Source organism: Pelophylax lessonae, assembly GCF_965119305.1.
Source record: "Pelophylax lessonae genome assembly, chromosome: 12".
Classification (NCBI taxonomy): Eukaryota; Metazoa; Chordata; class Amphibia; order Anura; family Ranidae; genus Pelophylax; species Pelophylax lessonae.
Genome location: NC_138779.1, coordinates 116524854 through 116549658, shown reverse-complemented (window position 1 = coordinate 116549658; position 24805 = coordinate 116524854). Strand labels below are relative to the sequence as shown.

At 38.2% G+C, this 24805-nt stretch overlaps 1 protein-coding gene across 2 annotated transcripts in view; it reads left to right on the top strand.

The window, feature by feature from the left end:
* The window catches only part of IL11 (interleukin 11), a 37689-nt gene extending 20939 nt beyond the window's left edge, over positions 1-16750 (top strand). For both annotated transcript variants that reach the window (XM_082273197.1, XM_082273198.1), the window contains exons 2-5: positions 3479-3642; positions 6943-7029; positions 14166-14324; positions 16317-16750. In XM_082273197.1, the coding sequence (XP_082129323.1) occupies positions 3479-3642; positions 6943-7029; positions 14166-14324; positions 16317-16484 (578 nt within the window). In that variant the 3' untranslated portion in view covers positions 16485-16750. The remainder of the gene's footprint in view (positions 1-3478; positions 3643-6942; positions 7030-14165; positions 14325-16316) is intronic.
* The last annotated feature ends 8055 nt before the right edge of the window (positions 16751-24805 follow it).

Sequence of the window (24805 nt, the reverse complement as noted above, 5' to 3'; positions counted from 1 at the left end):
TTTTTTTAATTTGCTGCAGTATGGAGGATCTGTTGGGAGTTCTTCAGAGAGGTTCCAATCTTGTAACAAGAGATTGTTTTTTCTAGTACTCTAAACATCAGTTTCACTGTAGGTTCTATTTAACTGTATGGTTACAAATGATATTCATAGTTCTTTTTGTATTCTTATGTATAGATTTAGAATCATAATTCCTCCGTTCTCCCAATTATGCACTTATTTTGACCTCCACTATCTTGTTTTGAATTAGAACCTTTTTGCTGAGGACCAAGAATTCACTCCCGTATAATAGAGGCTTTTCCCAAAAAGGATTTGTTTAAATGTCTGTTTTTTTATTTTTTATTACAAGCATCACTTTCTATTTCACAGCAAACCACCATCAGTTAAGTTGACCGCTGACATTTATACCTTCTAACTGAAGTGTTGTTAGGTAGACATGGGACTCTTAGAAATGGGAATTATGCATTTTTCAGACCTATTCCGAACCAATGATTTTTTAAAGCTAGCAGAAGAAAGACATAAACACAAAGTGGCATCAAACATACATTTTGTGTAAGCTAGGCCTAGCTAAATCTGTGGAAGAACATTTCAGCGATTATTATTTTCTCAGAATCCCTACTGACCAAAGGCGTATTCAGGCTTTGTATGCTATAGTGCAAATACGGGTCAGACTGTAGAATGTACCAGTTATTTTTTGTCCCAAGGTAAATGCTAAATTGTCAGCTGTCTATCCGTGGGAGGAAAGGGTCAGGAAAGAAGCATGGTTGAATAAATACAACAAGAGCAGTGGATGTGATGGCCGGAATAACATCACATGAGCTTAATCATTGTTGCATAACTCATCCCAACTGGACAAGACAGAAATAAATAAATAACTTAATGAAAAAAAAAGACTTTGCATTTGTTTCCTGTTACTGATGTGGCAGCTGAGCTTGAGTACTCCAAAGTTGCCAGGAAAATACGTCATCAAGAGGAGGGGGAGTGGAGAACAAAGCTTTACAAAAGACTGTTCATTCATACATGTCTCTATTATTCCCATAGCTGTGAAAAACTTTTCGGCACAACTTGGCACAGAATCATTTGCTCATTTGGTTTGGAGAACAATTCAGGGTAGAATATGCTATTTTTGTATGATGCAGTGATGAAACACAGGGAGGCTAGACAAAAGTTCCAATGTACAGCATTTTATTCTATTTTATTCTTTGACTTTTATATCTAAAAATATTTTGATTATTTATTCCTTAAATTTAGTAAGAGGCAACAAATTTTCATAATTTTCACATACCATATGTTGTTTCCAACTGAGGCAAAGATCAGAATTAAAAAATTGTAAAAATACCTTTAGAACAGAGTCCTCCATGTGTCATTTGTGCACATAAACTACATTCTAGTGATCAAGTTGATTACTATAGGTGTTACTAGAAATATATCCTGGTGGCTTAGTGGTTAGCACTGTGGTCTCACATTTCTGGGGTCATGGGTTCACCTTTCACTAGAGCTCTGTCTGCATGGAGGTTGTATGCTTCCCTGTGTTTGCATGTGTGGAGCTGTGGTCTCAGTCCAAGAACATACAGGAAGGTTGGCTAACGTTTAGCACAATTCCGTGGAGGCGTCTATATAATTCTAACTCTGTCCATATACCTGATACAGTTATTTTATTGAAAACTGCTCTAGGGTAGCAACAGAATGGTTCTACGAACTCTGTATAGACTTACATAACATTTTGTAGATAATAGAATTGAAAATAATGCCAGTGTTCTATATGTATTGGCAGAGGCATCTGTGTACATGTTACCATTTCAAAACCCACAAGGATATCATAACAAAATACTGGGTTCCACAAACCTGTGGTATTGGGACCTCCAAATATTAATACCTATGAAACTGTTCAGACATGAATTTATACAATTCTATGTCACAATAAACTGTGGACAGAACTGAATGGTGCAGAAAGAATAGAGGGGTACAATCAACAATACGTATATGTTTATATGTCTTTCATGGTAACATTTCTTCAGAATGCCTCATCATGACCAAAGAAAAAAAGAATAAATGGTGGTGTTAGTATTCTGGTTACCCATTTAGTCTTCTCCTACATATGTAGCATTGAAATCCAAAATTCCTCACCTATCATGTACAGCAAACAAACAAGCACCGTCATCAGGACCAGCCTGGAAATATTGGGGTTTATTTAGGCAAATAGGTTGGCTACTATGCAAGAGAAGTTGCACTGTATGAGGGAATTTTCCCTAGAGCTTAGTGAATGAGGTAAAATCGAACTTTGCATAGCAAACCCAATCATGTGCTAGGAAAAAATGCATTAGGCCTGCACAAGATTGGATCATGGAAGTCATCAGGGCTTCACCTCATTCACTAAGCTTTGGGAATAATTCCCTTGGAAATGACATCTTTCTTTTCAAAGTGAACAGTCTTTTTACCTTTAGTAAATCAACCCCATTGTCTACTAAAAATCAATATTTAGTAATGAGCCAGTATCAGTTAGGACACAAGTTGGGATAAACAAGTGTTTATTTAATGCTAGACATTCTTTAATACACCTAATGGCCATGGTGACCTAAAGTACCCCATTTTATCTTCAACACAAGTACATGTGAATATTTTTGCTCTTTTAGAAGAGCTGGCTTAGTTTGGCAGTTTAGAGAAAATGTGCCCTTTCTAGTCTGCAATTATAATTTATCATGTTCCATACTTATAAGATTTTCTACATCCTCGGTGTTCCCCAGAATGTAGAAGGAAAGTTGCAATCTGGGTGGATAACAGCCAACATTCTGTTACCCAGCTGTTCTAGACCACTTAAATAAACAGCATGGCCCACACACCTCCTTCTCTTTTAATTAGGTGGCATGTTTATAACAGTGGTTATGGCACAGGTCCCTTATTAGTTAGACCCGACCAAGTGAGACTTTAAATCTGACATGGTTCTTTTATCATGTTACTTGCCCGCAAAATATCCGGTGGCTTTCCATTGGCTTGTACTAGAATATTTCAAAATTAATTTGCCCTTGCCATTATGAGAAAATATGTAATGAAAATATATTTGGTAATGTTATTTTTTTCTAGTGCAAATCAAGGCATGGCTAGATCTGGGATTCCATGGTTCTAGGCTATTTATACAGCTTTTTCCTGATGATAACTGTATATATTGGACAGCTAGCAATGCATACATGAGAGTTGTTTCAGTGAAGATCCTGGTGGTATACATAAACCTGTGTAATGGGAACTAGTAATTTGACTTTGGAATGAGACCATATAGACATAAAATGTATAGTTAGTCTAATTAAAGGAAACTAAACATGCAGATTTGTCAGAAGGCATGTCAGCATTGTTATGACTCCAAATCCCTTGTCAATGTTTTATTCCTGTACTGCACACAATATTAAAATAAAAACGAGTTAAAAAAAGTAAAATAATAACTATGTGCGTATTTTACTTTTTGCTAAAAATGTATTTTTTTTTGCAGGCTGTTTGTATAAGATAGCTCTAGCTATTATGAGTGTGTGCGAAGGAGTATGGGCACTTCCTCTCCCAAAGCCAAAGCCTACAGATCCCAAATCAGAATTTGACAGCATCCTCCACATGGCCAAACATCTACTAAGTGACACCAAGCATCTCTACACCAACTTTGTAAGTACTTAAGCATAACATAGTTGGGATTTCATTGCAAGAAACTTTCCTTGTCCCCATTAAACCGATAAAGGGGTTGTTTGGACCTCATACTCCTTTTATCAAGGCAATAAAAAGTTAAACATAACTCACTTAACTGTTAAAAATAAATACAATTAAAAGTAAATGTAAGATAAAACTCCCAGTGTATGACTTAGGATTTTTTTCTTTAGCCTTCTTTAGGATTATGATGGAGAGTAAAAGCGTCCATGGCTTTACATTATGGCTTCTACTCACTGTTTCAAATTGAATGAGACAATTGGGAATGACTGCATGGCACCTAACCATTGGGATTTTCCCAGAAGCCCATGGTCCAGTTGGAATTTTGTCATTCTTCAGCTTGAATATCCAAGCTGCAAACATTAAAGATTAATCACTTAGTTGTTTTTACAGTATAGGCAATCCAACATAGCTTTATAGTTAAAGAGAGTTACTGGAGAATTCAATATTGGATACAAAATCACTAGCACACATACATGTCGGATTAAGTCAGTGGTTCTCAACCCTGGTCCTCAGGACCCACTAACAGGCCAGGTTTGCAAGATAACTGAAATATATCACAGGTGATATAATTTGCTGCTCAGTGATTGCAGTATTCTAGTCTGCATCTCCCGAAGGCAATACTTAAAATCTGGCCTGTTAGTGGGTCCAGAGGACAGGACTTGAGAACCACTGGATTAAGTGCTCTTGCCATTTATTGTTTTTGTGATTTAGAAAATCAACTCCCCACAGGTAAAACTCAGGTCATGTTTGATGGGGAATGGTTGACTGCCAGTAATAACGGCATTGTTTGTTAGGACCAGTATGTCATTAGAACCTACTGGATGTTTGTTTGAGAGTGTGCTTTTTTCACCACACCTTCTAGAATATTAATCCCTATTTGCAAATGGTGCATCACAACAAAACACAGATACAGGTAAAGACAGTGACTATACATTGAGGGGCATATTTATAAAGCAAAGATTATCATATTCTCCAAAGATTCACTGCAGGTAATTCTTCCAGGTGCATGTCATTTAAATGACAGTGATTGATTCACCACCAATGAATGTTTGGTTAAAGCCACCTTCACTGCTTTATAAATATACCCCTTAGTTGTGATTTGCCTAAAGTTCTCTTTTTATGGTTCAGTGGGAACTTGGCTAGGGAGACTCTGCAGTGAAAACAACTAAAGCATCCCTTCAGAATTATACATAGATCCTGTGGTGAAAAGAACCTCTATATGGTACTGTTCAAGGCAGAAATCTTAAAAACCGTCTTTCTTTTCAATGCTGAAGGCGGTGAAACAGATAACTATTCCTGGAGAGCCAGATGTGGTTTTTTAGAACATAAGGCATATTTTGTGCTGTGTGCTTACTCTTCGTGCAATAAGAGTTGTAATTCTACTAAAAGCCCCCTTCAGCCCAGACCTTGCTTAAAGGGCAACTAAGCCAGTAAAGTTCTGATGTTAGAATATGAAATATATGTTTAAACAGTTATGAGGACTGCATTTGACATTATAAGTTGTGGTCAAACTTTACCCAGCTCCAGCCAAAACTTTTTTTTAGCTTTGGATAGAGTGGGGAATAGTGACTGTCTCACTTAAAGCCCAACTCCAGGAATAAAAGTTTTCCCATACAGTCGGGCTGCATGGGTCAACTACTGGTTTTGTTTAGTGGTGAAGAGAAAGCTTATACTCACCTGATCCTTTGTTCCACTGGAAAACAGTGTGCCCCCCCCCCCCCCCATGGTCCAGGGTTGGACTGATGACTGATGTTATCAAGCTCAAAGCAGGTTCTATAGTTCTATAGACCAGGGACAGTCCACAATTCAAGTCCACTGAAGCACAGGGGTGCTGGACCGGTAATGTGCTGGGAGGATTAGTTAAGTAGATCTTCCTTATCCATTTCCCCTACACAAAAATAGGCAGTTTACCTGTGCCCAGCAGCACAGCCCCACTGCAGGGGAAAGCTTTTTTGCCCAGAGATGGGCTTTACCTTTATGCTGCCATCTGTGTCCCTTCTGACTTCCAATTTGATGGGGGGGGGGGGGCACAAAGATAAAAAACAATCTTCATACTAGAGCAACTTTTTTTCAACTAGGGTGCCCAGGCACCCTGGGGTGCTTTGAGGTATCTTTAGGGGTGCCTTGGCAAGTTGCCCAAAAATTGTATATAAGCTGGAGTGTGGATGAAGCCTGCCTATTAGTTACACAAAGCCACAGGTTTTCATTGTACACCATCACAACCTTCTAGCTGTTGGCATCTCAACCTCCAATGGCATCATCAGTTGATATGGAGGTTGTCAGCATTGGGGTCACATTAGCTGAATGATGGAGAAAAACTCAGGGAGAAGAGGAACATTGAAATACTAGTCAGTAACAGTTTGCAAAAGTGTATTTCCTTTGGAAAAATAAATCACCTCTAACGTTGGGTGTCCTACTTGTGTGGATGTTACTGCATTATGTAAAACTATTAGAATAGTTTTTACATTTTAGTATGGAGTGGCACGAGACACTCCATAATTTTTAAAGGGTGCCTCAAGATTCTCCATAATTTTTAAAGGGTGCCTTGACTGAAAAATTGTTGAGAAAAACTGTAGTAGAGCGTGGAAAGATCTAACTGCTGTCTGTGTCCCCACTGGGGAGATTTTTTCCCCCATTTTGTCTATGTGCTGAACATCAGACAGACAATGAAGCAAGGGAAAATCTCCTCACTGGGCACAGACAGAACATTTAAAGCCAAATTGAAATCTCATACCTTTTTATCTGTTGGGAATCCGGAGCCCTTGCATGGCATGCTCTGATGCTGATTTCTTGCCAGGAAATGTAATAAAGTCTCTTTTTAAGGCATTATCTGCTGACTTCCCTTGCACTGCAGAGCTCTATGCTGACGGAGCTGAGTAACAGCCACACCACTCAGCACAAACGTCCTCACATAAACTTGTATTGCATAGAAGGGAAGGGGGTGTGCCTGAAAAATCATTACTGAGTGCACTTTGGTGCCTATTTACCTGTCATAGCTCAACAGCTGCTCTAATTGGCAACTGGAGGAAACACTATGAAAATGGAGGTTGTTAGTACAAAGTCAGTCTTAAAGCATATTTATTTCTGTGACTTCATATGGGCTTTAAAACCTGACACTAACCCTAACCCAACAGATTGACATTACCAATATTTTGTATACATTTCAAAATACTGGGTTAATCCCTATTGATAGCATCATGTTAATATAATTATTCTCATTCATTATACACATGTCTAAATTGTATCTTTGTTTTTCAGAAAGCAAAATACCCATATGAAGGGGAGCACAAGCTGGAAAGTTTACCGGTGTTGACCATAAATGCTGTGGAGCTGTCTAGTATTCAGGTAAATAAAAGCATTTAGAACTGAAATTCACATATAATAAAGACTGGGATTTCAGTGATGGAAAAGCTCACTTGCCTTTACAATAACAGTGTGCAGGAATGTACTATTTTCATACAAACGATCAAAGGCTCTCCATCAAAAAATGTTTTATTTTGGGTAGAGTTCACCTTGACAATTCTGATGCGTTAGAGTTTCATTTTGTTTTCTACCTAACAATAGTTTTAAATACTTATACTTAGCAATATTTGTATTATACCATTCATTCAACATATTTTACTACATAAACCAAAGTAAGCTGCCCATAGATGGATTGAAATTCGTACAAATGAGCAGGCATTAGCCCAATTTCAATCCATCCTTGGCCGTTCCCACTTGACAGAAGTTAATCTAAAAATTGACTGCTGGAAAACTTCCTTCGATCGGTGACTTACAGTGAATTGGTTGCAGTCGATGATCATTGTAGGAGTCAGAATGCAATGTCCCAGCAGGAAGAATTCCTCCATCTACCTCTCATGTGTAGATGGGGGAATATATATATTTTTTTATTAGCCCACCCACGGATCAAAAAAAAGATGACCTATCTATAGGTAGCCTTGTTTGTATTTCAAACATTCAGTTGCATAAATGTGAAACTAGGGTGGTTCTGGTCCACTTTATTAAATGTTTAGTTTAATGTGCATAAACTATTTTATATATTTTTAGATACAATCTTTACTTTACAAATCAATATGTAATGCAGAGGACCTGTAATGCTTCAATGTGTGCAATGCATTCTAGGCTGTCTAAAAATAAAGCCTAGCGCTAGCCCTGAACTTGCTGAATGCCTTTGCAGACTAAAGCTGGCCATTCACTGGCCATAGACTGAAATAAAGCTGGCCATACGGTAATGCAATACAGCACCCAATCTCCTGATGGGCCAATTGTTGCATTGTTAGGGCTGACTGTCAAAATGCCAAAATTTGGATAGAGCCGCTGTTAGACCAAACATTTTCTGGCAGGGTCCTTGACAAACGTTAATCAAATGACTGACTTTGTCAAAGGGAGCAGGGCTAGCATGGCTACCCACTGGGAGAATATCAGCTGGTTCCTCAGGAACTGGACAAAATTTGCACACTGTATGGTCAGCCTAAAGATCTAGACTGTGGCCTCTACAAAATAGGAGAAGGAGGAGGATGTGTCCATCCTCTGAGTCATTCAGCTGCGCAGGGGAGGACTGGGGCAGGGGGGCAATTGCCCCTTGGGCCGATCTGATGCCCCGTAAAAAGGCTGCACCACTTCTGCCACAGACATGCCTAAAGGATTCTTGGTGAAGAGTCCCCACTGCTGACTTACTGAGTGCGGGATGAAGGACAGAGAGCAGGCCTCTCCTCAGCATGGATGGTGTAAACTGTGTCTGAGCAGATGCCGGTTCCATGCCCCACTGGAGACTCTTCTTAGCCAGGCAACTCTGACTGAGCTGTCCCAGCTCCCCCCCCAACTGCCCCCTGCTGGCCAGGTCGGGAACCCGGATTCAGCCAGTGAGTAGAGAGTACATGGAGCAGAGCTTCAGCCTGGAATGGGGGTCAGGAGGAGAACAGGAAGAGGGAGAGTGAGAGGGGAGGGACCTCTGGTTTGTGCTTGTCCCTAGGCCCAAATTTGCCAGTCAGCCCCTGCAGCTGCGTATGCATTTTTATGTGTATGTAACCCAAGACCCTGATATTTTGATACTTGTATATCTCAGCATTAAGCCAGCTGACTGCAGAATACCAAACTCATATTCAATATCTATTAAATCGAAGGAATACACAAAGAAATATCAATATGCAGGAGTTACATATTTACCGTACTAAGATAACAAAAAAATGTTGCTTTTATATGAAGGCTAGAAACAACATGAACTTTATAGGCACTCGTAAAATTAATTCATAATTTTATTAATTAGATATAGTATAAATGACAATGTACAGTGTATACAAAATCACATATCATCATATATTAAAATCAAAAACAAGACATTAAAAATACCCTTGAACCAAAGCGCATGTGTCTAATCCTAATGGGGTCTAGATGGAGATACCCCAGAGGTAGACCCTGCGGTTATGGTTTCACAGATGATTTGGAACATGGTCCAAGCTCAACATATTTCGCGACATACACTTCTTCAGGAGCTCTTCAAATCATTCCCCAAAAGGGATCCATATTGGAATGGTTGGGACAGGGAATTGTAAATCCCAAATTGGTTTCTTGAGTGTAAATAAAATTATATTCAGAGTAAATCAACCAATGCGGTTCATAAGGTAAATCTCATGGTTAGACAATGCCTAACAAATTCTATCACCAAAGGATTATATAGGAGGGGAAAAAAATTATATAAATCGCATAGTGGCAATTATGTATTTATTAGCAGATACTGATGTCAATGATGGTAAAAAGATGGCCAACTATATGGGGGACTATAATTTAATGTAGAACAACCATGTGTCCTTCCAAGTGGAGATCTATTCAACTGTCCCTGATCATCATAGCCGATTGTCACACCATGGATCCCCAGTATGTAGTTTGAAAACAAAAAACACAAATAAAAATCTACTGTATGTGATAAAAAACAATTCATTCCCATTTAGGGGTAATATAAAAAAAATCTCCTTAAACCAATTAGATCTTGCAAGCCAGCATAAGTTTGCTAAGCTAGAGTAAAACCAAAATCTTAAATAGTGCACTTAATTGGTGTTAAACATTGCTATATTGTTTTTCCTGCACGGCGCTCATGTCCCAAAACAGATTAAAATGTAATTTCTGGCACACAGACCACAAAGAAGCTCATTCAAGTCCTCTTGAATCACATGTGGCTGCTTTTCAAGTGAAAAGTTTTCAGCATTCACAGTTTGCCAAATCAAGACTACCCAAGTCTCTTTTTCATGTCTTTTTAATGTGAAGCCATAATCACTACCGTTATCTTTAGCAGAGCAGTTCACTTCCTTGGTTTATTCGATTTATGTTTTCTGCGAAGAATTTGGCTCTGCAAAAGTTGAAGTCATAACCCGACTATCTTATAAACAGCACTCGTACATTGGGAAACAGTGATACTTCACGTATGCCTGGCTTCAGAACTGTGTCATTTACGTCAACAATAAGTTGCGGCTAAATGCTTTTCTCGGATGTTATTTTTTTGGAAGTCTTACAAATTATCAGTGATGTGATCCTATTAATTACCAGCAAATCACAATGCTGGGAAAAAGAGCAGTTTGGATGCAGATAGTGTTAAATGAGATAGGAGAAGTTATGCTGCAATTATTCACGGAGTTCTATTTTTTGAAGATATTATGACTGTAAAATGATATCATTCTTGGAAGAAAATGACCCTTCCAGATTAAGCTGTGTCACTGGAGTTTGACAGTAATTTGCCATTGGGGGCAACTTGTTTTGTGTAAGTGGATGATGTCACAGGAGCATGAGATATATATTGCGTGGAATATCATGTTCAAAGCCCTTGATGTCATCGACAGCTGGAACCTTTTGGAAACAACTTGCAAACACGGGCCTTTCTGCGCAAATCCTGACCCCAGGAAATCAATGATTAGCAAACCTCCCACTATTCATAAGCAATGTTCATCCGAGCAAGCAGAGGAGTAGAAATGAATTTCCTGTCTCCGCTTACTGTCATCTCCGGGTGTCTGAGGCAAACATGCATCCAAAATCACACCGGGGAAATAGTCAAAACAATACATCCCCAAATCAAAATAAGAGCAAAATCTCCAGTGATGTGAACTTTGCATGGACACGCACAGCTGAACTTGACAGCGAACGTAGTGCATTAGACTGACACCTTGTGGCCATAGTAGTATTACACTCTAAAAAGTACAACAGACGCCTTCTTAAAACTGAAGGCATTTCACACGTCTCTGATTTATTCCTCACTTTGAGGAGTTGTGGGCACAGTCATGTACAGCAAAATAAATACACCATACATTTGTTTAATAGCGCAGTGCAAAGAAAAGCATTGATCTGTGGTAACTCATGGCAACAGATCACATAAAAGCAGTTATGATCTGTCCAATCGTGTTTATAAAATTGACACCTCAATGACATTCTGAAAATTTCTGGCTATGTTCTGTAGGAAGATGCTATACATTCGATACACAGTACAGATTGTGTCACAAGGACTGTACAGTATCTTTGAAACTGCAGTAATCAATAGTAAACAGTCAAGCTCCTGTATAATAAATTAATATTTTATTTATTGCCATGAGTTAACGCACTTTGAATGTCCTCATTGCTATTTGCGCTGCTTTATTAAATAAGCCTGGATAATTTTCAGACCAATTTTTACTGCAGGATCTGCGGCTGGTTTGTTCTGTGCCATTTTTCCCATATTAGTCCTAACCATGGAGAAATGCGAACCTTTTTTTTTTCTTTTTTCTTTTTTTTTTAAATAGGGCCCTGTGCCTTAAGATTTTCCATGCATTTGAGTCAGTTTCTCCCTGGGCCTCGAAACAAGGTAACCCTTGATCTGCCAGCAGTTTTCTCATTTCCACCAAATGAATGTATCACTGTGTAGACTTCATTTCCATGCGCGCACTGGAAGCATGGGAATAATTCCCAACTTACTTTAGCAATTTCTAATGTAATAAAAGTGTTCCACACTCTGGCATCTTGGGAATTGGCCTCTCATCAAGGAATGTTTCAAAGCTGATATTAACACCGTTTCTGAAGCTTTCTGCCCTAATGCATAAACATGCAATTGCAGAATGATTTTTAACCCCTCCTGGTCAGCTAAATATCTGGAACTCATGCCGCAAGTTTAAGAGGCAGCTAAGCAGCCTAATGCATGGTTAAAACATATACAGGCACTATTTTATTTGCAAAAGATTTGTAGATGGAAAAAAAACGTAGCGCCTATTCATGCTGTACTAAGTATAGTAAGGCTGTACATTGCGTTGCCAACATTTGGAATAAAATTCCAGTGCACCCAAGCAGTGCAGCAGGCATGCAAAGGGCAAAGGCATTGAAAGAAAATGCTGTATGTTTGTTGAAATATGCATTGTAGGGCATTGGAAGCCCATTCAAAATGAATGGTCTACATAAATGCAATGCATCCGAAATCTCGAAAAACAGCATGTAGGAGAAAAGCTATGAAACCGAGAGCAAAGAAAAAACAGAGCAAAAAGGGTAGAAAACTGTGAGGTTACTAATTTCAAATCAGTGGTGGCTGGTACAGCGCCCCCCCTATCCATGCGTCTGGCCCCCTAATCTACATGCATGGGTGCCGGACGTATGGAGTTCAATAGGGCTTTTTTTTCAGCATGTGATTAGAGCCAGAGGCTCTAATGGGCTAAAAAAAAAAAAAAGGGTGGGCTTGGGGCGTAGAGCACTGGGCCCCAAGCCCACCCAGTTGTGTGACAATAGCGAATGAATATTCACTATTGTCACACGGATCCTCCTCCTGGCCAATCAGGAAGCGGGTCCTGAGACCTGTTTCCTGATTGGCTGAAAGGAGAAGCCATGCCATTGGCCATGGAGGAGGAGGGAGAAAAAGCAGAAGACTGAGGGGGAATAAGCTGAAGCAGCCGCCGACCTGCCGCCACCGCTGTTGCTGCTGCTGCCTGCCCTCCCTCCGCATGTCCAGGCAGAGTGAGTGAGCCTGCGATGGGGGGGGGGTTGTATGGTGTGCGGCCTGGTGTGGTCCGGGGGGGTATGGAGTGGTTCGTCTGCCCCCCCCCAGGCCCATGGTGGAGTACCAGCCGCCACTGTTTCAAATGAAGCAAGCATTCTTTTGCTGTGGGTAACAGACAGTGTTACACCAGTTTCTTTTGCTCTAGCATTTAAAGTGTTACTAAACCCACAACGGTATAATCAGCCTGTATGTGTAGTAAAGCATGCTTGTTATACTCACTGTGGAGCCTAAGGGGTTAATCCTGCACACTGTGTAAAAAAAGGCTGTTTGATCCTGCCTTCTCTGATCCTCCAATCCTTTCACAGTCCCCAATCCATCTCCTGATAGAACAGAGCCTTGGGGGCACTCTGCACATGCTCAGTTTGGTTTGTATTGCTAGAGTTTTTTTTTCTTGGGAGGGTGCATGGGCCAATCAGCACTGTCCAGAGGGTCAGGGGTCCTGCAGTCTCATAGTACAGTCAGAGTAGAATGAAAACTCCTCCTACAAGCTTTAACCAGAAATCACAAGACTGCTATATACTGCTGATGAGAAAAGGTAATTAGCAGTTTATATTTACTAAAATATTTGCATTTCCATGTTCTGTGTACTGTGAATACAGGCTCCTGGGTTTAATAACACTTTAATCCCTCTTTGAAGCTGCTACACCTCTAGCCTGCCCTAAGATAATCCCTCAGAGCCCTTCTCTCTGCCATCCATCAGTTGTAACAGCAGCTCCACGCTAGCTTTAAAAATTTGGCTAGCGTTTGTTTGCTATTTTGAAGACAGATTTCAGGTAATTATACCCACATAATCAAAAATATTGTCACAATGTTGAAAAGACAGCATAAAAAAAAAAGGAATCATTTTTTTTACATATCTGCCTGGAGTTTTTCCTTAAGAGAAGTGTTTATGGTAAATCCATGAATGTCGAGGATGCAAAACGTGTTACAATTTTATGGCATTGGCATTCACTGCGAACCATAAATTGAAGGAAAGGATGACATAGAGGAGGCAGCTGACCATGGTAAAAGGAAAAAGAGGATATGATGTGATTTGCAGAGTGGTCTGTAGATGTGATAACAGATCAGCAAACCATTAACACGATCCAGCTGCCAACATCTATCCAGCAGAACCATGACGTAGATGGATTATACCAAGCTGTATTTTATAAACAAAGTTAAGAGGACATATTCATTTGTGGAAGGATTTTCCTGTCCTGTTGGTTTAAAGGTCTAATAGGGTAAAAGAACAAGTAAATACATTTGGCAGAGATGTTTAGGCTTATGAAGTTAGTTTTTCACTCAAAGGAAAATGCTAGGTTAATGTGGCCTTTTCCTGTTCAGTGGTTGGAAGAAAAATATGACGTGACTGTAAAAAGTTCTTATTCCTGATGTGTGTTGTGTTATTCAGATTTTCATTCTTTGTGGCACATATGTAGGCCATTGCATTGGTAGGTTTGTGTATTTTTTTTTTGTAACCAACGTCATTTTTTTTTTTTTTCAGATTCCTGCTGGTCTTACAAAGCTCAGCTCTGAGCTCTTCATATATCAGAAGCATTTCGATTGGCTAAAGAAAGCTGCACATGTTGTTCGCCCCTTGGATCACGAGTTTACCAGCATTCATAATCGCATTGAAAAGCTGGTGAAGAAAATTGATTCTTTGGTATGCAAATGTTTAATGCTGCCTGCTTAAAACATATGGTTAAAATATCCCATACCTTATATTTTCTTATGTCTAGCTAAGCTGACCATTGAAAAAGATGCAAGCCATCTCTTTGAACCAACTTCTGTAGCAAAGTAGATAGATGTCTGTTCGTTGGCTGTTTTTCACTGGTTTTCTCAGCTGCCAAGAATCTAGTATGTAGCACAGTGGGCCCCCAAAATTCACTTTTATTACTGCAAAAAGAAAAAAAGTACAAAAGATTGGTAAAATGAATATCAGTTGTATAATGCAACTCCTACAGATGGTAGGTCTGGTAGGTTGGTTTGCTGGGAAATATGAGGTTAGGAACAGACTCTAAAAATTTATTTTTTACAGGTCACTGCCTTTAGCTAATATTAGCTCATCATAAAGGTCTAAACTGTTAATATGTATTGCTTTTCTGCCTCAATAAACATTTAAACTCAAATCTGTGCACACTGTAATAAATCTCACAGCACAAAGTGAAAAAAAAACACAATTCCCAAAATTGAACGTGTCTCGTCCCAAATAAAGGGCTTTGTCAGGTTTGAAAAAGTGTCACATAATAAGGTGGGTAAATATGCTCAAAAACACAAATGTAATGGAAGCCACTATTTTCTTGCTTAAAAGGCAAGACAAAGGCTGCCGCCACTACAAGGGTGTTTGTTTGAGGGCATTTATTTACTTTATTACGTGACACTTATTCACCCCTAACAAAGCCCTTTATTTGGGTGAGACATGTTGGGTTTTGGGGATTGGAATTGGGTGTTTTTGTTTCACTCTGTGCTTTATTTCACAGCTTGGACCTTTATGATGAGCTCAGATTAGCTAGAGGTGGAAAATGTTTTATCATTTATTCCCAACCTCGTATTTCCTAGAACGCATTTATAGGCATTTCATAATACAACTTTTATTAAATCTTTTGTAAATCATTTCATTTTATTTTTGCAATAATAAAAAGGAAGTTTTAGGGCCTATTATTTTATAATAATTCAAGCACACTGTTAAGAGCCGGTTCACACAACTCCGACTTGGGACACGACTTGTGTGCCCTCAAGTCGACCCAAGTCTCTTGTCATCACAAATTCAATGTAAATGAATGAGAGCCGTCTTAATATGCACTACTGAAGTCGCTCCGACTTTAGAAAAGGTTCCTGTACTACTTCAAGGCGACCTCTATCCGACTTGTGCACATAGACTTCAATGGGAGTTGCCTCTAAGTCGGATCCTTATCTTATTTCAAGCGACTTGTTATCAGACTTTCCAGGAAGAAGAAAAAGATTAGCCAGGCATTCCCCACAGACAAAGTTGCCTATCATTTAAGTCTCTTCAAAGTAGTGCACACGTCTCTTACAAGTCACTTACAAGTCTCTAAACAAGTCTTCAAAGTCACGCTAAAAAGTTGCTCCTTCATGGGGCGACTTTCTGGTCGCGGTAGTGTGAACCGGCTCTAAGAGTTTTCATCAAGAATTTGCTATAGCTGACAGACACCTAAGGCTGGTAGTTGATACAAAAGTTGGAATATCAATTCCACCAAAGCAATGGTTATCAAAGAACAACCTGTTTCTTCACCAGTTTTGGCCAAAAAGAAAAAGGAATCTGCATCTCATTCCCTTATGCATCTACAGACTCTTTACTTTTTAACTGAAGCCATAGGTATATAACCTATTATATAGTGAATGAAAACTATCATGATCTTGAGGCTGTATTCAAGTCATAGGTCCCCACTTCATACCTTAATGTAAGGTTGTAACAAACACAAGCGACGCAATCTGGCCTTTTTATCGCCAGAACAGGTGTTCTCAATGGAATATTTCCTTTTGGATTTTCTATTAATTTTTTTGTTCCAGTGACAGTAGTCACCAGAAGAAGAGAGGGTGAATCACCCCAGTGGTAGCACAGACAGCAATAAAAATGTAATTTTTGCTATTATAATCCAACACTGGAACTAATTGCTATTATTATTTCTTGCAGATGACAAGACTTAACATTGCCCGTGCTAGTGACTCACCTCTGCCACAGCTTCCTAACACAACAACCCAGTGGGGAGTTGTGCAGACCGGCCATGCTGTTTTCCACCATTTCCACCTCTTCCTGGACTATGCAACTCGTGCCCTTGTACTTATGAAAAATAAGTTGTGAAAAGAACTTTACGGTTCATGAACTTCTGCCTCAGGACAGGCCAATGTGCTGCAATAATAACAGGCTGCCTGAAGTAGAGGGAAACTCTGCTTGATTGTTCATGATCTATGGATCTTACGAAAACACAATTGCCTAATTTCTACTGCACCTGATTTACAGGAATGTGCACGGTGACACTATAAACTTTTTTTTTTTTTTTTTTTTATTTACATGTAATATGTTGATCTATAATTCCTATTTATACTGCCAACTATTTATTTATTTATTTATTTCCCAGGTTAATATTTAAATATTTTTTTTAAATTTGGATTGGATGTCTGACCTCAATCTAAAGAATCTTGGCTGGTTTCTTAACAAAATGTTATTGTAATTATTATATATTTAAGTAGCGGTGTTATATATTTAAAAAAAGGTATTGGTGTTATGGATACTTTTACCTTTAAGTCTTTAAGCATGTTGGCTGGCTCCGTTTTTGTGTCCATTGTTGGTCATGTTTTTTTTTTTTTTCATTTTTTTAGGGGGGTTTTTTAGCAAAGATTACTAAAACACTAGAAAAATAGAGGAGAGCATTTCCATTTTTATACGTCTTCTTCCTTCATGAACATTCCAGATCAACACTGTAATAAAATGCTCACTGCTAATTGGATAAATGACTTTTATGATCAGTCAAAAATCCTGAAATCTTTATTTGATTGCTTGCATTGACTTCTGTTAGACAGAACTTGTGTTATTCACTATGGCACCGGGACCAAGTAAATTAAACTGTGGAACTGAATTATATTCAGTTGCACCTGCCCGTAGACATAGGATGGCCATGACTGTTGTTGCCATTTTTTGGCTTGCAAGTCTTCTTTCTATGGGTAAAAACAGAAACAGTCAACTTTTCTCAGGGGAACAAATGATTGTACAGTTAAAAACATTGTATTTTCCCTGCGATAAGTCAGCTGCAGTGCCTAAGAGCAAACCGATTGTGGCTGCACATCTAAGGTCTTTGGGCACATTCCATTTTTGGATGAGCCGATTTTGTCTCCAGGATGTATATGACACAGATAGCATTTATTGCACAGCTTGTTGGGGGGGGGGGGGTAGTCTAATCTATAATTTTTTTATTGTCCTATCACAAATGTGTCTAAACAGACATGTTGAGAATAGGTTCATCTGAATGTATAATACTGAATGTGGGGGATCAATGATATTGCGGTTACCTTCAGCTTTACTCTGTTGGTCCTTTAATTTTTTTTTTTAACAAAGTGCCTCTCAGGTTATCTAAAAAAAAAAAAAAACCCTTGGCACGACTGCAAGGCAGTACTGTACAACATTTCAGACATCATTACATAAATGATTTTCATATACTTTATGCTTGGTTAATGTGCCTGACGTTTGGTTCACAGTCTTTCTATGTTTTTCCTCTTATTTTCTTTCTCCCTCTCACTTGTGGACTGTTCTATAAGGGTGTGACACACCAAGCAGCCCAGCACTCAATCCTTCCACTTAGAGATGTGCAGAAATATTATGCCTTGTTATAACAAGCTGGCTTTTCTCAGCCAAGCTGTGTGACAGATCCACAATGCCAGCACAACTTTATGAAGTGCTAGGGACACCTTGTGGCTGCATGTGTCATTTCACATCTATTCCAAGTGCCTGGAAATGGACAGACATACTGTACCTTTTATTTAAGGATTGTCTTACTACTTCATTTTAAATTGATTGAGCAGACAGCTTTGCAACCTAAGTATTTCAAATTCTTTGTTAAATTATTTTGGCCCTTTATGTTATATTTACAATATTGCATTGGAGGGACCAAAAAAGTTGCATTTTTACATATGCAGAGGTGATCCATGATGCTGGAAAATATTGTTGAGCGCCTATCATCCTCTGCCTAGTGTAGATAGGATTTGCATTACCATTACTGCACGTATTTCTGGCTGCAAGAACTTAGCACCGGGGACAGGGCTCATTCACTTAGCAAAGGGATGCTGTGCCTAGTTTATCCAATCATGTGCAGGACAAACTCCTATTCTTAAAAAAGAAACTTCTCCCAAGAAAAACATAGATTGCATCATTCTATGTCATGCTAGTTTGCCTGTCTTCACTATCTTGAGTCACTAACCCAGTACAAGAATGCAGATAAGGGGTTCTGACTTATCCTGAAAAATGTATTGAGGAAGGTCAACATAATAACCAGGCAACCAGCATTTTCAGAAGAAGATCTGCAGTCTGTTTCTCTCTGTAGTTCTACTACACATATCTGTTTTTTTAAAGGAAAACCCAATTTAATTTTACTAACTGAACACACTTTACTCCTTTATGTAACCCCATAAAGTCTACCGGCAACAGATCTGTCATCTTAAAATACTATGCCACCTCTATCGACCACTGCAGGCTTTTGTTAATACAACTAACAATGTCTGCTACTCATGATATATATATATATATATATATATATATATATATTATATATATTTTTTTCTTTATATATATATATATATATATATATATATATACATATGCATATATATATTTTTTATTTATATACAAAAAAATAAAGAAAAAAAAAATATATATATATATGTATATATATATATATATGTGTATTTATTTTATATATTTTATATAAATACCAAGTTATTTGGCAAGTGCATCAACAAAAAAAAAACAAAAAAAAAAAAACAAAAAAAAAACATATATATATATATATATATATATATGTTTTTTTTTTGTTTTTTTTTTTGTTGATGCACTTGCCAAATAACTTGGTGTCTCTAACGTTCCATCCATGTCTCATGCTGGAGACTCTTTGATGTCACATAGTTAAGATGACTTACATTATGTTAATTCATCTGCATGTTTGAACAGTAACAAGCATGTTTTCTTTTCAATTTTAATGTTAGGTTTTTTATGTGTATATATATAATACTTAAAAAATCAATGCAAATATGGTACATGTCTTTAAGTCATTATAGTGTTTGAATGCAGAATACTGGTATACTGTTCAAGAAGCCTTTGCACACATTTTCTAGTGCCATTTAAATTGTTACTTTTCTGTTATGTTATTTATAGTGGTAGTTATCTGTTAACTAATTGGAGTTTTGGAACAAACACCTGTTCTTGGTTTTAATAAGCCTTACTGTAGTAATTTTAATTACATTCCTATGTATAAAAGCCATAGACATATTCAGATGTACAAATGTACATTGCGTTTCAAATGTCGGGTCTTTCATTTGCTAAAAGTACTAATTTATTTAATGCAAAAAAGTATTTCTGTGCAGTAATTTTATGACAGCCAATGTAATGTGGTTTTTAACTAGTTTAGTGCAACCCACAAAATATGGTTTTTAATTGGCTGCTGTGGATTTGTGCACACTGTAACATTAAATAAAGACATCTTCATCATATGATACAGTATTATACTGTATCTAGTTTAGATGATGATGATTTGAAAATGGGTACTATTTTATGTCTTTTTTTTTTTTTTAACACAATAATTAATATTTATTTTTATATTCTACTGGCTCAGTTGGTACATAGTTTTTTGGATTTGCATTTGCCTTTTTTAATTAATGATATTTCCTATAGATAAAGTACGGTAAATGATAAAATCAGAGCAGTTTTCAGACCCACAGCTGATTTTGTGCCTAGTAAACCTGCAGACCAAGCCTCCTGTAGCTCCATACAGTTGCACAGTGCACAATGTGGATTATCTAATTTTCTGGGAATGTTTGATTAATTTACATTTTTGACTATTAGGAGAGCTCTTTTATGGAAATTCGTTTTTTTTTTTTTTTTTTTTTTTTAACGTTTACAGGTCCTTTGGTGTTGCTGTTTAAATAAATTGTGATTGTTGGCAAAAGGTAAAAAAGAGACTCTAAGCCACACTACTCAACCATAATAGACTTGCTTATTCTTTTATTAGCACATGTCACAGACCTTGGACGATTCAGGCTAAGCATGTGATGGGAAATTGTATAAAAAGATGTTACCTTTATTAAAAAAAACTACATGCCAAAATCATCACTAGATCACAAACATAGGCAGCTGACATTATACGCAAATTTTCTATTAAAAATTGGAGATTTGCTCCACCAATATGTAGGCCCTCGCGGTGGGCCACAGGGCCAAACTTAACCTGAAAAATCCAGTTTTACGACAGTTTTATAGCACTATTCAAGTTCACAGCATTATCATGTGAAGCTGCTACTATCTACAGGCTGATAGGTGACATATCAGCATATCTGGTGGTAGTAAAGAACTTGAGACTGGTTGTTTGATAGTCAATGTCTATCTTTTATATGACACAATGAGTGTTGATGTGTAAGAAGCGTTCTACATAGGCATCACAGAATGTCTCGCTTGTACCAATAATAGAAGCTCTGTGTAAGAATCATGCGGGGCTGCTTTAATTTGATCACTTTGGACTCTTTTGTAAATTATTTAATTTATTACATTTTGTAATACAGTTATTTATTATTTGTAAAAAAAAAAAAAAACAACACTTTTTTATATTGGATTATTGGATTGAATAAAATAATTATTGAAATATTTGCCTTGGTTTATTCAATGTTTCCATCTTTTTCATAAATCCTAAAACTGCAAATACAAACTCCATTTTGCTTTTGATCTTAACATCTTTCAACCGGCATCTGATCTCAGACAAGATCGAATGAATAAGCATAACCTACCTGCAACAGTTTACACATTTATTTTTTCATGGAAGGGATTTTGTTGTGTAAAAATAATTATTTTTTACTTAAAAAAATATTTATTTTAAATAATACTGTATGTGACAAATAAGTTCCATATATAGAAACAGACTGGCAATACTATAATGCAATATCACCTGTATTGTGTGGCATTATGGGCAACCAAGATTAAAAAGCCACTTCAGTTACATCAATGTACAGATGAGACACTGGGGGTTATTTACTAAAACTAGAGAGTACAAAATCTGGTGAAGCTCTGTATAGAAACCAATTAGCTTCTAGGTTTTATTACCAAAGCTTAAGACCGCATTCACACTGAAGCGGCACGACTTCGGGGGCGACCTGTGAAGTCGCGTGCACCGCGACTTCGCTGCGGCTTCGCCACGACTTGCACGGACTTCACATAATGGAAGTCAATGCAAGTCGCCTCCAGGTCGCCCCTGAAGTAGTACAGGACTTTTTTTCTAAGTCGGAGCGATTTGTGTCGCTCCTATTAGAATGGGTCCTGTAGCACTGCATGGACCGTGATGGACCGCTACTTGTCAGGCTGACAAGTTGCCTGACAAGTCGCGGTAGTGTGAATGGAGACTAATTGAACAAACTGAAGTAAAAACATGATTGGCTACCATGCACAGCTGCACTAGATTCTGGGTGCACCAGCTTTATTAATTCTTCCCCAGCCAAGCCGCCTGGAGGGGCAGGTCTCCAAGATCGACTACAAGTACCAGAATGAAGGATCCATTGAGCCCATACCTTCTCAAATTTAGCAGGGCTAAATATTGTCATATATAAATTTATTGTATGGAAGAACAGCTTTGACATGAAACAAGCAATGATTTTTCTGGGTCACAGGAGTAGCTTAGATCCAAGTATGTGCAATCTGCTTGTAAGCAATAGATAAAGTTCCATGTAGATTAACAATAGTGAACTTATCTAGTTTTAAATCAAACAACAGACCCAAGAGACAGTATTTCGGGATTCAGGGAAATCGGGGAGCCCATTATACCATTAAGAAAATTGATCACCTGTTTTCATTATCCTTGGATCAATAAGCATGACCAAAGCATGAATACATGGGGCATAAAGAAAAATAGTTGGGTCTAAACCTTGAATGATGGGCAAGTGTCAGGCAGGACCTAAGCGAAGTGTATAATTTTGTAAGTCTATAAGACAATTGAGGGGCAACTAGTTTACACCCTAATCCCACTCCTCCTTCAAAACCCTTATATCTATTTTCCATTTACATATAGGTTGATAAGCCAACAATGCAGCTTGAGGGATAAAGAGCATCCAGCTAGGATCACCGCAAGTAATCGCTGGTTGTGTGAACAGTCATGCATAGCTGCGGCTGTCACTACACTGTAAGGGCTTGGCAACGGCAGCTATATGCACACAGCTGTCAATCCCAGCCACAGGAATCAGTAGATTATTGCCGCCGGGATGTGCCCATGAGAATGCAGCCTAAAACATCTGCTGGTTTTTTTCTGCTAACCCAGGCCCTGTTGAACACATTTCTCCTCACTTATTGTATTGTTGACAAATGTTTCAATAGACTGGAAGTGAGGAAAATTTTGCAACAGTCACAGACAGCCTTTCCCAAATCTACAGAAAAAATATTTTAATTTCTGTATAGGATGCTGGTAGATATGCGCTGTCACTTCATATCTGGTAAAACCATTGTCACCAGATAAGTAAGTGAGAGGAAATCTCTATAATGGAGCACCAGACTGCAGTAAAACCTGACAGGAGTTTTAATCTTTCTCCACTCTATCCAAGAGAATTAAGAAAATTTTACTTATAAATCCTCATAGAGAACATTTTGAAAGTCCCACAAATTAATATAGCGAGTAGTCAGGGCTGCTGTTAGAAACCGGCCTCCCTGATAGGCCTACCCCCAAGAAAAAAAATTAAAATTATATTTTTGCTAAAAATACACTAAAATTATTATTAGTGGATACAAACATTAAATAATTTAAGCAACGACTGCTAAATGAAAAGGGTAAAATTATATTGTTTTAATAAATAAAGCTCTGTGTGTGAAAGAGGTCCTCTTATTCCTTCACATGGGTACTGTGGCCTGTACAGTGTGAATCCATGTTTGTTTTATTATGTGACTGGAGCTGTGTGCAGGCAGCCTATGTTGCAATATGTGGATGTAGCATATGTACGAACGCAGGTGCAGGTCCTAAGTTGACATATGTGTGGATGCAGGTGTATGGCCCAAAACACAGACAGTGTGAAATCAGGGCCACTCACCCACACCCACTCACCTGTCAAATTAGGACCTATGGCTGTGTTCGTACAGCTGCTGCGTCCCCATACAGTAATAGGCAGCTCCAGTTGCACAAACTGCTCATTCACACTGTATAGGCCAAAGAACCCATGTGAATGAGCCCTTCATTTTTAGATTATTTTTTACATTTTTAATTATGCCTTACAATTTTGTAATATTGTTTTACAATTTTGAATTTTTTTATTAAATTTTTTTCACAGCACTGTTGGATGGACTTTGATGAAATATCAGAGGTCTAAACAGACCCCTGATGTCTCACGTTTGAGACAGAGAAAGTCCTTTTTCTGCAGCCTCAGCTGCACTGGATAGTGAATGAACAGGAAATGCTCTGTACAGAGGCTCCTATTTATTCACAAACTGAAGCATAGTAAACACAATATACACAGTTACTGGTTCTCTTGTGGTAAGAGGCGCCAAGTCTTTCAGGCATACCACTATGCAACTGGCGTTTTCCCGGTCTGTTCCTGCTACACCAATACAAGTTGGTACATGTGCAGTTAATTTTAGCCCGCCATATATGTTAATGTACTTGACAGTATAACATTCTGAGTGTCCCAGGCTCTATAGCGTGGAAGCTACAATATACGTGTTTTGCCCACTTCCTGTAACCGAAAGCTTCCCTAGGACCAAAGGGGGTGCTCATATCACCCCAGTTTATAGGCTATAGAATACTGTAATTCCGCCCACAAACTGTAGGGGGTGCCATAAAAGCTAAAACCACTATAAAACAGCCACAGTAGGTTAGTATTCATTTTTACCTAATGCAAAGTAAAGCTCTAGTGGAGACAAGACAAATTACATGGAAACCAGTCAGCATTGAAGAGATATGGAGTATCTCATAAAAAGGAGGGGAACAAAGGTACCCGTTTATGAACAATTTAGAGTTTAACACAGACAAAAAAATACAGTACATATAACATTCTAAGTTTTCATGAAGGGAAGGATGAAGGGTAAGATGTAAATAACACCACATAACATCCTTGAAGGGATCATATGCAGTGTTAGCAAACACTGAGGGATTATTCATTTATCTAGGAAAAGTTCCAAAATTGAGCTCCGTACAGTATTTAGGCCCCCCGGTAATTTTGTACCAAGATCAAAGATCCACTTCTTCTCAGCTTGTTGAAGGACCCTTTCAAAGTCTGCTCTCCTCTGTGACAAATTTAGGGCAAAGCTACTTTACGATAAGCACAAAAGCCTTTACAGTACACTGTCCCATGTACCTCTACAAAGTAGTGCACCATAGTATTGAACTTTTTCTCCGGCTTCTCCTGAGCTTTTTTTCTTCTTGTTAATTGATCAAAGGTGTTCTCCAGTATGGACCCTAA